This window comes from Otolemur garnettii, unplaced genomic scaffold (genome assembly GCF_000181295.1).
Source record: "Otolemur garnettii isolate 467f Iridium unplaced genomic scaffold, OtoGar3 scaffold00245, whole genome shotgun sequence".
Classification (NCBI taxonomy): Eukaryota; Metazoa; Chordata; class Mammalia; order Primates; family Galagidae; genus Otolemur; species Otolemur garnettii.
This window is the reverse complement of record NW_003852640.1, coordinates 671,536-685,340: the sequence shown is the minus strand read 5'-3', so window position 1 is coordinate 685,340 and position 13,805 is coordinate 671,536. Positions and strand designations below refer to the sequence as shown.

The window sequence follows — 13,805 nt, the reverse complement described above, 5'->3', positions numbered from 1 at the left end:
GTACGTGGCTGGCGCCTTAGCCGGTTGAGCTATAGGCGCCGAGCCCCGTTCTTTTTTTCTTTGCAACAGAATCTCACTGTGTTGCCCTCAGTAAAGTGCCAAGGCATCACAGCTCACAGCAACCTCAAGCTCTTGGGCTTAAGCAATTCTCTTGCCTCAGCCTCCCAAGTAGCTGGGACTGCAGTCGCCTACTGCAATGCCTGGCTGTTTTTAGAGACAGGATCTCACTCTGACTTAGGCTGGTCCCGAACTCCTGAGCTCAGGCAGTCCACCTCCCTCGACCTCCCAGAGTGCTGGGATTATCAGCAACCTACTGCGCCTGGCCTTTAATTTTCTATTTTTTTGTAGAGATGGGGTCTCTGTCTGTTGTTCAGGCTAGTCTTGCACTCTTGGGCTCAAGCAAGCCCCCTACTTTGGCTTCCTGAAGTGCGCCCCAGCTCCTGAGTGAGGTGGAGGGAGCTTGGCATGGTTTAGTCTCTCTAGAAGGAGCGGCAGGCATGCCGAGCACCTGGGTGCTGGGCTCATCTCCCAGGACGTCCTCAGTGGCTTCTGTCCTCAGCTGGCACATCCATACCGAGCGCTGGTCCTGCGGGCCATGGAGATGGTCCTGAGCAGACACACTGGGAAGCTGGACAAGGACACGGCTAACATCGTCATCCACCTGGCCTCCAGCGAGATGACCAAGACGAAGGTAGTGGGGCAGGCCTCTTGGCCTTGGAGATGCAGTCCTAGCTTGAGTAGGAAGCGTTTTTCTTTGGCCTTTATACTCAGAAGTATTAAGAGTGTGGGTTAGTGTCTGGCTGGCAGAAGGCCTATGGTCCTGTGGACCACCCTGCTGGGCTGGGGACAGTTACCTCAAAATTTTCAAAGGCAGAAACTGAAGTAGCGAGCGAAGCACCCAAACTCTCATAGCAGATGTTGGGATGCTGGTGCTGTGAGGCCTGGCTAGGGCTGTGGCTCCCTGGGGTGGTGGACATATCTGTGAAGCTCCTGGTCCCTCTGCCTGGTGCAGTTGCCTCTTCCAGATGTGCAGGCTTCTGGCAGACCACTCAGGAGGGAGCCACCTGCTGTAACCGGGGACACTGAGCACACAGTAGCTTGTCCCCAGCCAGCTGCAGCGAAGGGCAGGACATCTCAACTTTGCCTATTGGAGATTTAAGGGCCTCCTCCCCTGATTCCCTGTGGTCTAGGAGCTAGTCTGTGGCTGGCAGCAGGCTGCAAGCAGCGTCTTGGTGGCTGTGGGCAGACAGTTCATCAACAGGGTGATGGAGGAGTTGCTGAGCAAGTTCCAGCCTGGGGTCCTGCCTCACTGCTCTGTTGTGCAAACATTGGCCAACCTCGCTGTTTCCAACGGTAGGTGATGGCTTGGCCCCCACCCTATGTTTTCAAGTGAGTCGGAAGGACATAGAGGACTGTGCTGGCCCCGATTCCTTCTGTCCCACTGCACACCTTGGCTGCTGGCCTGGCACAGACTGTGTGATAGCTCCTCTCTCTGCAGTGTTCGGCATGGTCCCCTTCCTGCCATCCATCCTGAGCACCATGCTGCCCATGCTGGGCATGGCCAAACAGGACGAGATGAGGGTGACCTTCTGCTCCGGTAAGGTGGCAGCCCCTAATGCTTAAGGAGTATGGCTCAGGGCTCAGGTGGGTCTTTAGGCTGCAGGAAGGGGCTGTGTAGTGGGAGGGGCCGCTGGTTGAGCCTCTCCCTCTTGCAATTTCTATCTGCTTCTGGGGTGGCCCCAACACCTCCTGTCAGCAGAGACCTGGATGTGCCTGGGTGGGAACAGACTTCCTCAAAGCCCTGACTTCCATTTCTGCCTGCCCTGCTCTCCAAGAATGCCATTCCCTGGGCATCTCAGCACCAGGGGCCAGGGGTACTCTATCACCTCCCTCCGCCTGTCTGCCACATTGCCCACTAGGCAGGGGACCATGAGCCTGTTGCCAGTGTGGGCCTTGGTGGCTTCAGCTACAGCTGGAGCCTCATAGGGAGCATGGCCTTTGGTGTGGGGGGTGTGCCTGATGCAAGGGGTAGAGAGTCATCTTGGCAGAGATTGGAAGTCCAGAGACACAGTCCAGAGTTGGAAGTCCTGGGAGGTGCCAGGCAGTCCTTGCAGCAACCCATAGCCAGGCCCTTGCGCATCCTTGGTCCTCAGTGCCTGTGACAGGAAGAGGGGCTGTGGCAGCTGGTGGGGAGGATGAGACTGTGTGCCCATAGGGTCTTGTCTCTTCAATAAGCCCCAGCCCTTCTGGGCAGCGGTCTATTCAGAGCTCCTGACCTCCCTGGCAGCCAGGATGGGAGGTGCCTGGCACAAGATGGGTGAGGAGCTTTGGGCCCTAGCCACTCTGCTCATGTTGGCTTTGGGGCTGATCTCACAGCTCCAGGGGTCCTGCCTCCTTGGGGCTCCCATCCAATCACTCCTTCCTCATGGCCCTGTGTCCCTATATTCCCTTGCTCTGCTTCTTTTACACTTTGCCTGTGGGGAGAGTCCTCCTGGCACACTCTTTCCTGCCTGTGGTTGAAGTGATAGAAATCCTGCTTGGTGCAGTTTCATCTGAAAGTGAGATTGGTGACAGGGTCAGATGCTGCACAGAGCTGAGTGTGTAGGAGCAGGCTCCAGGTGTGGACCTTGGCCACATGCAGACACTGCATATTGGCAGGGTCAGAGGATGGCTCACATGACTGGGGCTAGGGACAGCAACCCATGGTGTCCCTGCTATGTGACTTCCTTGGCACCAGGAAAATACAGGGTGTGAAGCCCTGATGCTGCTGAGGCTCTGGGCAGAAACTAACTTGCAGTCTGACTCTCGGTCACCTTTCCCATGGTAGACTTAAAGCTCCTGCAGGCTCTGCCCTGTTGATGCTTGCTTTCTTGCACGGACCTAGTGGGTTTAGCCAATAGAGACTCTGAGAGACCCTCACATTAGGTGCGCTCCTTACCACATATGGACTGTCCTATTTGCATTGGGAGCAGGCAGCGGTCCTGCCAGCTATAATAGCTCCAGTCAGGCAGGGAAAGGCTGTGTCCACTGTTCAGAGTGGACACAGCAGTGGCAGGTAGGGCCTGAGGCAACCATGTGTCTACCTTGGGGAGGGAGTGGGTCCAGCCATGAGCAGTGGCACTGTGCTGAGAATAGCAGCAGTTGTGTGTACACCTTTGTCCCCGTCCAGATCTCAGGACACCACTGCTGGGCAAGAGAAGAACCCCCAGGGATGCCCAGAGAGCCAGGTTCCCAGTTAGCCTGGCCATGCTGTCAGCAGCAGTTGTGTGTACACCTTTGTCCCCGTCCAGATCTCAGGACACCACTGCTGGGCAAGAGAAGAACCCCCAGGGATGCCCAGAGAGCCAGGTTCCCAGTTAGCCTGGCCATGCTGTCCATGGGCCCGGTGGCCCGCAAATCCTGTTGTACGAGGAGTGTCTCTGAGGGGAAACAGAAGCTGGACTTTGGGCCAGGTGTGGTGGCTCATGCATGTAATCCTAGCACTCTGGGAGGCTGAGGTGGGTGGATTGCTCACAGGTTTGAGACCAGCCTGAGCCAGAGCGAGACCCCGTCTCTAAAAATAGCCAGGCATTATGGCAGGCACCTATAGTCCCAGCTGCTTGGGAGGCTGAAGCGAGAGAATCGCTTGAGCCCAGGAGTTTGAGGTTGCTGTGAGGTGTGATGCCACGGCACTCTACTGAGGGTGACAAAGTGAGAATTTGTCTCCAAAAAAAAAGAAGCCAAGACCTGGAGACGCAGATGGTTCAGGGAAAAGAACACTGGTAAGAAAGGCTCTGTGGTCCTGTCTTCAGGGGACTCAGAGAAAGTGGCTGGGCCTTGCAGAGCCAGAGCATGTCCCTTAAGGAAGATGTGTTCAGAGATAAGACTGAGCTCTAGAGAGCTGAAGATGTAACAGTAGAAATGGAAACATAATAGAAAATTGGAAGAGAAAGTTCAGGACATCCCCCAGGAAATAGAGCCAAAGTACAGGACTGTGGAAAGTGGGAGAGAGAAGCCAGAACTAGGCTGGCTGCTTAGCCAGTGGCGCAGCTCAGAGAACAAGCCCCACTCCACAGGTGTTCCAGACAGGAGGGTCAGCCACGGCCCCACAGCAGATGCCTTTGCAGGGGATAATTGGTCCAGGAGGAAGAGGGGAAACAGGCCAGCCTTGGGCTTTTCCTGAGTGCTGGCCAGCTCAGTGGACAGCCATGGAGTGTCCAGCCTGGGTGTTGTTTGAATGTGAGAGTATAATAAACGGTGTTTTAGAAAATCGGGAGCTCCGAAGGGCAGTTCCTACTGTGGCTCCCATAGGGACTGAAGGGGTATCCTGCTGAGGCCTGTGGGCTGCAGGAGGGTGTGTGGCCACCGCGCCATCCTGGCACCTCTGTGGTGGGGGGCCTATCCTGGAGAACTGAGCAGACACAGCCTGGGGTGGTAGCTGTCTCCAGGGAGGACCCTGCTGTGCAAGACCGAAGGGGTGGTGGTGGTGGCTGAAGAGTCTGTGTGTGGGGGCAGCGTTTATAGAGGGGGGAGGTGCAGACAGCAGCAGGTCTGGGAGCCTGAGAGATGTTTGCGCATCAAGTGTGTAGAGAGAATGGTGGTGTTACCAAAGAGGGTCCAGCTGCCTGTCACTGTCAACCAGTATGCAGAGACAGGGATAGGTCTACCAATCTTTCTTAGCAGAAGGCCAGTGATTCTGAATAACAGTGAGAGTAGCCTCTCTAAGATTGTTCTGTCCTTCCTTCCATTTCCAAAACCACAATTTAATACATAAAAGTGAAAAGCAAGAACCATACTAATCTTTATCTTAACAGTAATTGCCATGACCCATAATAAATAATAATTTACATAACCCACGATCCTTATAACAGTGTTCCAATTCAAAAGTTACTCTTTTAAATCAGTGACCCCCTGCAACTCAGATGTACACCTTCAGGTTAAAGCAGAATTTACACAACAAGAATGAGAGACACGAAGTAAAGGTCACACAGGACCTAACCGACCAGGCCAGCTGAGCTGCATGGCCCTGGACCATGATATCATCTTATTCTCACATGTGCTCTCAGTTGCTTGCAGAGAAAGGAGAATTGGGAGAATGAGAATTGCTCTTTAATCTGTGTGTACGTAAAACTTTGATTAAAAATCAAAACCTGGGGATTCTGGGAAGATGGCCGATTGGTAGTAACCTTCGGCAGAGGCTCCTGAGCAGAGGAAGAACTGGACAGAATTGGACTCTCTAAAGCCAAAGACAGGGAGCTGAGCCAAGAAAGTTGTTTGGCAAGCTGTAACTCCAAGGAAGAGCATTCAAGAAAACAAATTACAGGTACAAAGCTATCGACTAGAGGATGGGAGACCCCTCCCCCAAGCAGGGGGTCTGCCTCAGGCTATCTGCGTAGAAGCAGGGAAAAAAAGACCTTTTATTTTACTTCTCTGGAGAGAGCTGCTAAACTCCAGGTCTCTTTCTCCAAGGAGGTCCCACTTATGAACCTAGACACCAACCCACCAGGCATAAAATTGAACAGATATTTTCCCCCACAAGTCCAAACTCCCAGTTCACCCTTTTCCCCTCACATGGCAGTCTGAAGTTCTGCCCCCTGTAGAGCACAGAGTGTTTGGTTTTGTCCTGAGAGATCTGGGCATAGTGTGGACTACCAACCATCAAGACAGAATCTGTGACTAACGGGGAAGAAAGAAGGTGTGGGAAGAAAGGGACACTGGGGGGTGGGGCAGTCCCCTGGTTATGACTCTGCCCGTCTAGTGGTAGTATTGACCCTTGGTCTGGGCTGTGTCTGGTGGGATGGGTTACAGAACCCCCGGCTCTTGATGGCACCAACAGTGGAAGAGTGATTGCCCTGTGTGGACTGAGTTTGGCAGACAGGGCTGGTCGCCCCACCCCCGCCTGTGAGCAAGGGCGTGGTCCCCTGATTCCCACAGAACCCTTGAGCAGTAGCTTACTGGGTGTGAACCAAGGCCTGAGGGCTAGGACATGGTCTACTATCTCCTGTGGTAAGGGGTGAACAGAGGCTTACCAGGTGAGGACTGAGACCTGCGGGGGAGAGTGCGGTGTCCTGACTCTAACAAAGCCTGTGAACAGAGGCTTGCCAGGCAGTGGACTGAGACAGGCAGGCAGGGGCGTGGTCCCCTGACTCCAGCTGGTCTGGCAAGCAGAGGCTAGCTGGGTATGGACTGAGATTGGTAGGTGGGGGCATGACCCCTGGCTCTAGCTGGGCCTGTGAGCAGAGAAGCGGACAATAGTGTGGACTGAGTCTAGTGGGAGGAAGTGTGGATCCCTGGCTCCAATTGTGCTGTTGGAGACCCTTGAATCTCTTTCTGTTGGACAGGGTTTGCACTGCCTGAGACAATTTGGTTGGAACCCGTGTCTGGGTCTATCAACTCGGGGACATTCTGAGGTTGACCTTCGAAGTTCTGTAGTGGAAAAGAACTGAAGGGTGGGGGCTGGGTGCCCCAGCTGTTTGTATCTCTTCACAGTCAAGATTTAAATCTAATACTGTGGTTTCTTAGGATAGGCTAGAGGTTGGCTGATACCAAAACAGCTAGCTTCGCTGTCTCACCAAGTAGGTCCTCCGAGTCTCTGGCCAAAACTCCAAAAGGGGCCTTTGTAAGGTTGTAGGAGGTAGGCCAGTTACAAAGCCTAGAGCTTTGGTAAGGGGCCATCTCTACTACCAGTTCATTCTCACCCTACCAGTTCTAATAACCAAACAATGGAAAATAAACATGATGCAGACCCGACATAAGAGCTCTGACAGCATGAATAGCCAGTGTAGATCAACACTTCCCTCCAAGAAATGACAAAGGAGATTAAAAACAGTAAATATGAATAGTTCTTGTAAAAGAATATATTTAGCTCAGCCCTAAAGGTAGCATCTTGCTCAGTGGAAGCTGGAAGCATCCCTGCCGGTGTTGAAAGCAAGACAGATTCTCTGACACTTTTTAAAATGTAGAATTCCACAAGGTGTGAAATAAAAGAATATTACCTGGCTCAGTTTATGACCCAGATAACCTATGAGCCAAACCAGGTAAGGCCAGTATGAGAGGGTACAGGCCAGGCTACCTGGGAATGGATGTATAGCTCTCCAGGACACTGTCATGTCACAGCTGCATGTGCCCAGAAATGGGAGGTGGGCCTGCTGCCTTCTCTTTCCACTCAGGATGGAGGAGGCTCTGGGAGGGTATGTGTCCCTTAAGGATCCCGCAGCTGCTGCGTGCTGGGTGGGACTGTGGCATCTGACACCTCGGGGCCCTCTTTTGGGCCAGTTTGGCAGGGAGGACTGGTGTTGCCATCTGTCTAATGTCATCTGATATTGTTCTGGGAACTTAACCAGCACCACAGGACCACGGTAAACCACCAGCCAAGTAAAGAATGGCAGAAACCAAATTTTGTGGTCTTTAGTTAATAAAAGTGTCCATGTACAAATGGCAACATGCTCTACCAATTTTTAGAGGTGACACATACACTGTGTCATGCAGTGTGTTACAGCAGGGTGATGCTGTAAGCTCAGCATCTGCCCATCACCTTCCACACACTGGTGTAAGAGGTGGTGCACAGCTCCATCCATCTGTCAGCTGCCACTGGTTCATGAGTTCACTGTGGGGTCGTCCCCTGGGGTATTGGTGACCCAGAGGCACTGCTGGAGTGTGGGACAGGGTCAGCATTGGAGAGAGCTGCTCAGGGGCTCTGCTGCAGGGACTGAGCTGAGGGAGGCTTTGTGGTGACTACAGGCAGCACCAGAGCCAGGTGGGGTGGGTGTGGGCTCTGCTAGGTTGAGGTCTTATCAGTGGGGTTGTCATTTATTATGAGAAGGGCGTTGCTGAGAGAACAGGGTGAGAGATGGTTGACCAAGCATGGATAAGCTAGGGCCCAGCAAGCCTGGTAGGACCCTCAGGGACACCTCACCCATTTGAGTCTTACATGCTGGATTTAAAGTGGTTTCTTTTTTTTCTTTTGAGACAGAGCCTCAAGTTGTCCCCCTGGGTAGAGTGCCGTGGCATTACAGCTCACAGCAACCTCCAACTCCTGGGCTCAGGCGAGTCTCCTGCCTCTGCCTCCCAAGTAGCTGGGACCACAGGCGCCCGCCACAACGCCCGGCTATTTTTTGGTTGCAGCCGTCATTGTTGTTTGGCGGGTCCGGGCTGGGGATTCGAACCCGCCACCTTAGGTGTACGTGGCTGGCGCCTTAGCCGGTTGAGCTACAGGCGCCGAGCCTAAAGTGGTTTCTTAAGGTACAAAAAGTACAGACCACAAAAGGGGGGAAGATTAATACATTTGACAATTAAAAATTAAAGAACTTTGAGGCCAGGTTTGGTGGCTCATGCCTGTAAATCCCAGCACTCTGGGTGGTGGGCATCTGTAATCCCAGGTACTTGGGAGGCTGAGGCAAGAGAACTGCTTAAGCCCAGGAGTTGGAGGTTGCTGTGAGTTGTGATGCCATAGCATTCTACCCAGGGTGACAGCTTGAGGATGTCTCAAAAAAAAAAACTTTAAAGAAAAAAATTAAAGAACTTTGTGCATTAGGAGATACTATAAAAATAAGTTTATCTGATCCCTATAAGAAGCAAAAGGCTCAACCCCCAGCCCTGAGCACAATAATGGGCAGTAGGGCTGCGGGAGCTGGTGCATGTCTGACTCCAGGTAGCCCTGGGTGCAGGTGCTAACATTTTTTTAAAATTACTTTTTCTTTTATAAAATAATAAAAATACGTTGTTTTTTTTAAGGATGGGGGTCTCGCTCTTGCTCAGGCTGGTCTTGAACTCCTGAACTCAGGCAATCCACCGTGCCCAGCTCAGGCATTGCCATTTCATAGGGAGAAAAATCAAGACACAGGCTGAGTACTCGTTCCAAGTCACGTGGCTGAGGACTTGCAGAGCTGGGCTCCTGACTGGCTATCTGCCGTGCTGGTGAGCTTCCTTTCAAAGCAGATGTAGGAGGAGCACCTACAAAATGAGAAAGGGGGACCTGATCTCAGAGAAAATTGAGGAGAGAAAAGGCCAAAGCCACACAGCCCACAGATAAAGGAAAGACCACAGTTCACCAGTGACCGGGAGGGTGCACCGAGGTTGCAGAGAGATGTCTCAATTGTCTAGTTCAGCAAGTTCTCAACCTATGGGTCACAACCCACAGGAACTGTATTAAAGTATTGCAGCATTAGGAAAGTTGAGAACCACTGGTCTAGTTGGAGATTAGATTTAAGTTAATCAAGATATACTATAAAAACAAATGTCTGAAAATGTCAAGTTTGACTGTGACTTGGAGTAGTCCTCAAGTAGTCCTCAAGGAGCAGCAGCGGGGAGGCCACTTTTGGGGATACGTGATCCTATCAGTAGAGTTGAAGATGTGACAGATTCTGAGCAGCCCCAGGCAGGCCTATGTGGCCTCCCCATGTTGCGGGCACTTCATCCCAGGGCTCTGCACTTGGTGCTGGAGCACCTAATAAGGCCATGGGCGGGGGGCAGAGAGGCTGGTTGTGAGGTGCTGCCTTCCTGGGTTTCTAGCTCCTATGCCCAGTCCTGAGTGGAGTTATGTGACATGGTCCTGGCTGTGGCTTCACTCCCTCTGTGCCCATTGTCCAGCCTCTCCGTGGCCCTTGCTGAGCTCCTGCCAACCTGCACCTAGTTCGACCTGTGTCCTGGCTCCAGGCCCCACAGCCAGTGTTTCCTGGAGGTTCCACCTGGATGTCCACAGGCACAGAGTGTAGGTTGCCATTGCCCAGGCCTCTGCCTGCTCCTAGCTGCGTCCCTATCGTCATTACACAGGCCACGGCCGAGTCACCCTTCCCAGGCATGGGTCCTGCCAGGCACAGCAGCCCTCAGAAAGCATGTGGTGCATATCTGTCTGGGGTTGAGGGGATAGGGCACCTCCACTTTTGTGGCAGACTGCAGGGTGATGTGGCTGATGGGTGTTTGGGGAGGTTGGTACTTACACTGGGCCCCTAGTATGGGGTAACAACATAGCAAGTACAAATTGGGTAACTTACAACTCTCTGTCACGACAGAAGTCAGAGATGAGGAGGTTGGTATGGTCAGTTCCTTTCAGAGGCCAGAGGGAGAGTGCTTACCAGGCTACTCTTGCCTGGGTCCCAGCATCCCTGGCTTGTGGCTGTGTTGCTCTATCCTCTCCTCTCCTCACCACTCAGGCCTCCTTTTCTGATAAGAACCCCAGTCCCCTGGGGTTTAAGGCCTGCCCTAACTACCATAATTGTGTCTTATTAGATCTGCAAAGGCTCTGCTTCCAAATAAGTTATTCTCTTGGAAAGAACCTGAATTTAGAGGGGCTCTGTCCACCCCAGTGTAGTCCTAGGGCCTTGCGCCTGGCCAGTATACCAGGGAGACATCTTGCAGGCTGTATGGGGTTTTTAGAAGGGTCAGCTGTGTAAGTGGTATCCGGAGGCCGCTTACTGCTAGAGCTCGTTGCAGCCCTGCAGAGCTTCAGTGAGAGTGCCCTGGAGTACCTCGCCAACCTGGACCAAGCCCCAGACCCCACAGTCAGGAAGGACACCTTTGCTGCTGATATCTTCAGTGCCTATGACATTCTCTTCAACCATTGGCTGCAGAGTCGAGAAGCCAAGGTGTGTTCCTCTGGCCCTGGCTGTCCCACTAGGATCCCAGCCCCTGGCCTTACATGGCTGCCCTCTCCCTCCCCAGGCCTGGCCACCACTGTGGGGCCTCTGCTGTTCTTTACTTTGGGGGTCACCATAGGGTGAGGCAGGGAGCTGAGACATGTGTTTAAACCAGGTAACCAGGGTGCTCTTCCCACTGAAGGTGATCAGGAGGTAGGCAATAGGTATGAGGGGCGGTAGAGATTTCCTAGGCAGAGCCTCTCTATGGGTCCCACAAGGTAACAGGCACCAGCGCATCCTGCTGTCCTCGGCACATGTGACCCCAAGGCCCAGTGCTGCCTGGGATGGTGTGGAGTGTCTCCCACACAGCACTTTGGTCTCACTTTGTCCCACTTGTCCTGTCACTCTGCAGCTGCACTCTAACCTCTGGTAAGGGGGCATCCCTCACACTTACCTGGACTCATAGTAAAGCCCTCTACCTGTCTCCTTGCAGCTCCGGCTCGCTGTGGTTGAGGCTCTGGGGCCCATGAGCCTCTTGCTGCCCAGCGAGAGGCTGGAGGAGCAGCTCCCTAAGCTCCTGCCCGGGGTCCTTGCCCTCTACAAGAAGCATGCAGAGACCTTCTATGTGTCCAAGGTATCTGCAGGTGGACAAGTCCATGCCCAGGCCCTGGGACCCTGCCCAGGCCATGGACCCTGAGGCGGGGAGCCCAGTGTGCTCTGTGAAGAATTCGTGGTGGGTGGTGCTGGATGGGGCATTCTGCTACAGGGAGTCCTCCATGGGGATCACTCTCCCCTGGATGGGCACCTGGGGAGCCTGGACCTCTTGGCCAGCTATACCCCTAACCTAGGAAGTCCCTTCCTGAGCCCTCCCCCAGATTCTAAGGGGGAGGCAAGTCTGTGCCCTGCCACCCCAGGCTCCAGCTGGCCCCACAGTCTGTCTAGGGGCTGGAGGTGGGACTGATGGCCCTCTTCTCCCTGTCCCAAGCAGAGCCTGGGCCAGATCCTCGAGGCAGCCGTGAGTGTGAGCAGCCGCACGCTGGAGGGCCAGCTGGATGCCCTCTTGACAGCTCTGCATGCTCAGGTAGGCCCCGGGGGCAGTAGGGACAGGCAGGGGTACCTTGGGCTAGATTCTTTGGTGGGATATTGCCTGAGGAGGGGATCAGGGAGCTGGAGTTGGGGGGCCGGTGTGGGCTGAGGAGGGCGTTCAGCATTCCCTCAATACCGTGTGGTGCAGTTCTGTGGCCTATTCTTGTCCTGCCCAGCAGGGGCACATGCAGATGACAGAGGAGCTCCTGGGATGGAGGTGGCAGGGGCGGGCGGCAAGAGGGTAGAGCGTCTAGCCTGGCTGGAACGGCAGTCAGGGATGCTGGGGGGCTGGGTGAGGGGCAGCGGGTTGTGAAGACTCTGCTGGAAGACTGGCAGCCAGCATCCCCCTGCCCCGGTCAACTGAAGGAACTTGGGGATGGTTGATGGATGTGGTGTGGAGATGCCCGTGTGTCCATGGGACTTTCTGGGTGGAGAGAGGATGGGAGTGAGGAAGTGGGTCTGCTGCTCTGCCCCGCTGCTCTGCCCCACTGCCTTCCCCCACCCCCAGTAGGCCCCACCTCCCACCAGCCAGCCTGGATACTCCTGGCTGCACTGGGAATGCCTCTTGGTCCCAGAAAGGAGAAATAGGGAGAGCAACAACAGATATCAAAAGTAATACAGGTATTATGAGCATTTATGTGGCAAACTTTTAAAAAACTACATGAAATTAGATTGCTAGAAAAATTTAAAATGTCAAAATTGGCACTAGATTTGGAAAACTTGAATAAAAATAAACTAATAAAGAAATGGATAATATTCCAAGACCTTCCTTCCTTAAAACAAACCCGGAATCCAGATGGTTTTTAAGATTGAGAAACATTTGAGAAATAATTCCTATCCTGTACAAGTTGATTTGAAAATGAAAAAAAGTCCTGAGTTGCTGTTTTGGGGAATCCTGGGGTAATATAGAGACCACCTCACTTCCTGAACTGAGGGAACTGGGAGACCGGGAGTGGCTAGGACAATTCCTGCATTGTGGCTGGTCAGATGAGGTTGTTGGAGGTTACTTAGTACACTTACTCCTGGGCAGCTGGGGGGCTCCTTCCACTGGAGGCTCTTGTAAAATCTACATTCTGCACACCCTCCTGCCCCGGGAGTGCTGTGGGTCCACGGCAAACATTTGCTTATTTCACAGTGAGACAGTGAGACAGTTCGGGCAGGCACAGTAGCATCATCATAGGCTGTTGTACAACTCATGTTTTTTGTTTCTGTTTTTAATTTTTAATTTTTTTATTTAATTTTTTTTTTTTTGAGACAGAGTCTCTGCTGCCTTGGCTAGAGTGCTGTGGTATCATAGCTCACAGCAACCTCAAACTTGGGTTCAAGTGATCCTCTTGCCTCAGCCTCTTGAGTAGCTGGGACTATAGGTGCCCCAAACAATGCCTGGCTAATTTCTCTATTTATAGTAGAGACAGGGTCTCACTCTTGCTCAGGCTGGTCTTAAACTCCTGAGCTCAGGTGATCCACCCACCTCGGCCTTCCAAAGTGCTGGGATTATCCATCTGCCTTGACTTTCGAGAGTGCTAAGATTGCGTGGGAGCCACCGTGTTCAGCCGGTTTCATTTTGTTTTATTCAAGGTCTTACTCCGTTTCCTAGGTGATAATGCAGTGGCGTCACAACTCACTATGACCGCCAACTCCTGGGCTCAAGCAATGCCCCTGCCTTAGCCTACCAAGCTAATTTTTCTATTTTTAGTAGAGATGGGTCACACCCTTGCTCAGGGTGGTCTCTGAGCTTCTGTACATGCAGCCCCATGTTATATTGATGGTAGGATGAGTTTGACCAGGTGGGATTTCCCACTGCAGAGCAGCTCCTGAGCAGTCAGGGCCAATCCACGCTGCACTTCAGGGCAGGGAACTGCTGGCATCTCTCTGGGGTATAGTTACCTTGGTACCTCCCAGTCCTCTTAGTGACAGTTCTACTGAGTGCCCCAGGCCGGCAGTGTGCTGCCCAGTGGTGGGAGCCATGCTTACTCCTTAGCTAATTCTCTCTGCGAGGCTGCCCTTGATTACAAATCTAAGTTAGAACCACACAAGAAAAACATAGTGGGCTCGGCGCCTGTGGCTCAAGCGGATAAGGCGCCAGCCACATACACCTAAGGTGGCGGGTTCGAATCCCCAGCCTGGGCCCGCCAAACAACGATGGCTGCAACCAAAAAATGGCCG

At 53.1% G+C, this 13,805-nt stretch overlaps 1 protein-coding gene across 9 annotated transcripts in view; it reads left to right on the top strand.

Annotated features, from left to right (window-relative positions):
• MROH1 (maestro heat like repeat family member 1) overlaps window positions 1–13,805 on the top strand; it is a 70,035-nt gene that overhangs the window by 16,010 nt on the left and 40,220 nt on the right. For 8 of the 9 annotated variants that reach the window (XM_023508367.1, XM_023508368.1, XM_023508369.1 and 5 more), the window contains 6 exons: window positions 560–691; window positions 1,191–1,353; window positions 1,499–1,597; window positions 10,411–10,562; window positions 11,047–11,187; window positions 11,539–11,634. In XM_023508367.1, coding sequence (XP_023364135.1) covers window positions 560–691; window positions 1,191–1,353; window positions 1,499–1,597; window positions 10,411–10,562; window positions 11,047–11,187; window positions 11,539–11,634 — 783 coding nt within the window. The remainder of the gene's footprint in view (window positions 1–559; window positions 692–1,190; window positions 1,354–1,498; window positions 1,598–10,410; window positions 10,563–11,046; window positions 11,188–11,538; window positions 11,635–13,805) is intronic. The other variant, XM_012813090.2, reaches the window with a different exon arrangement.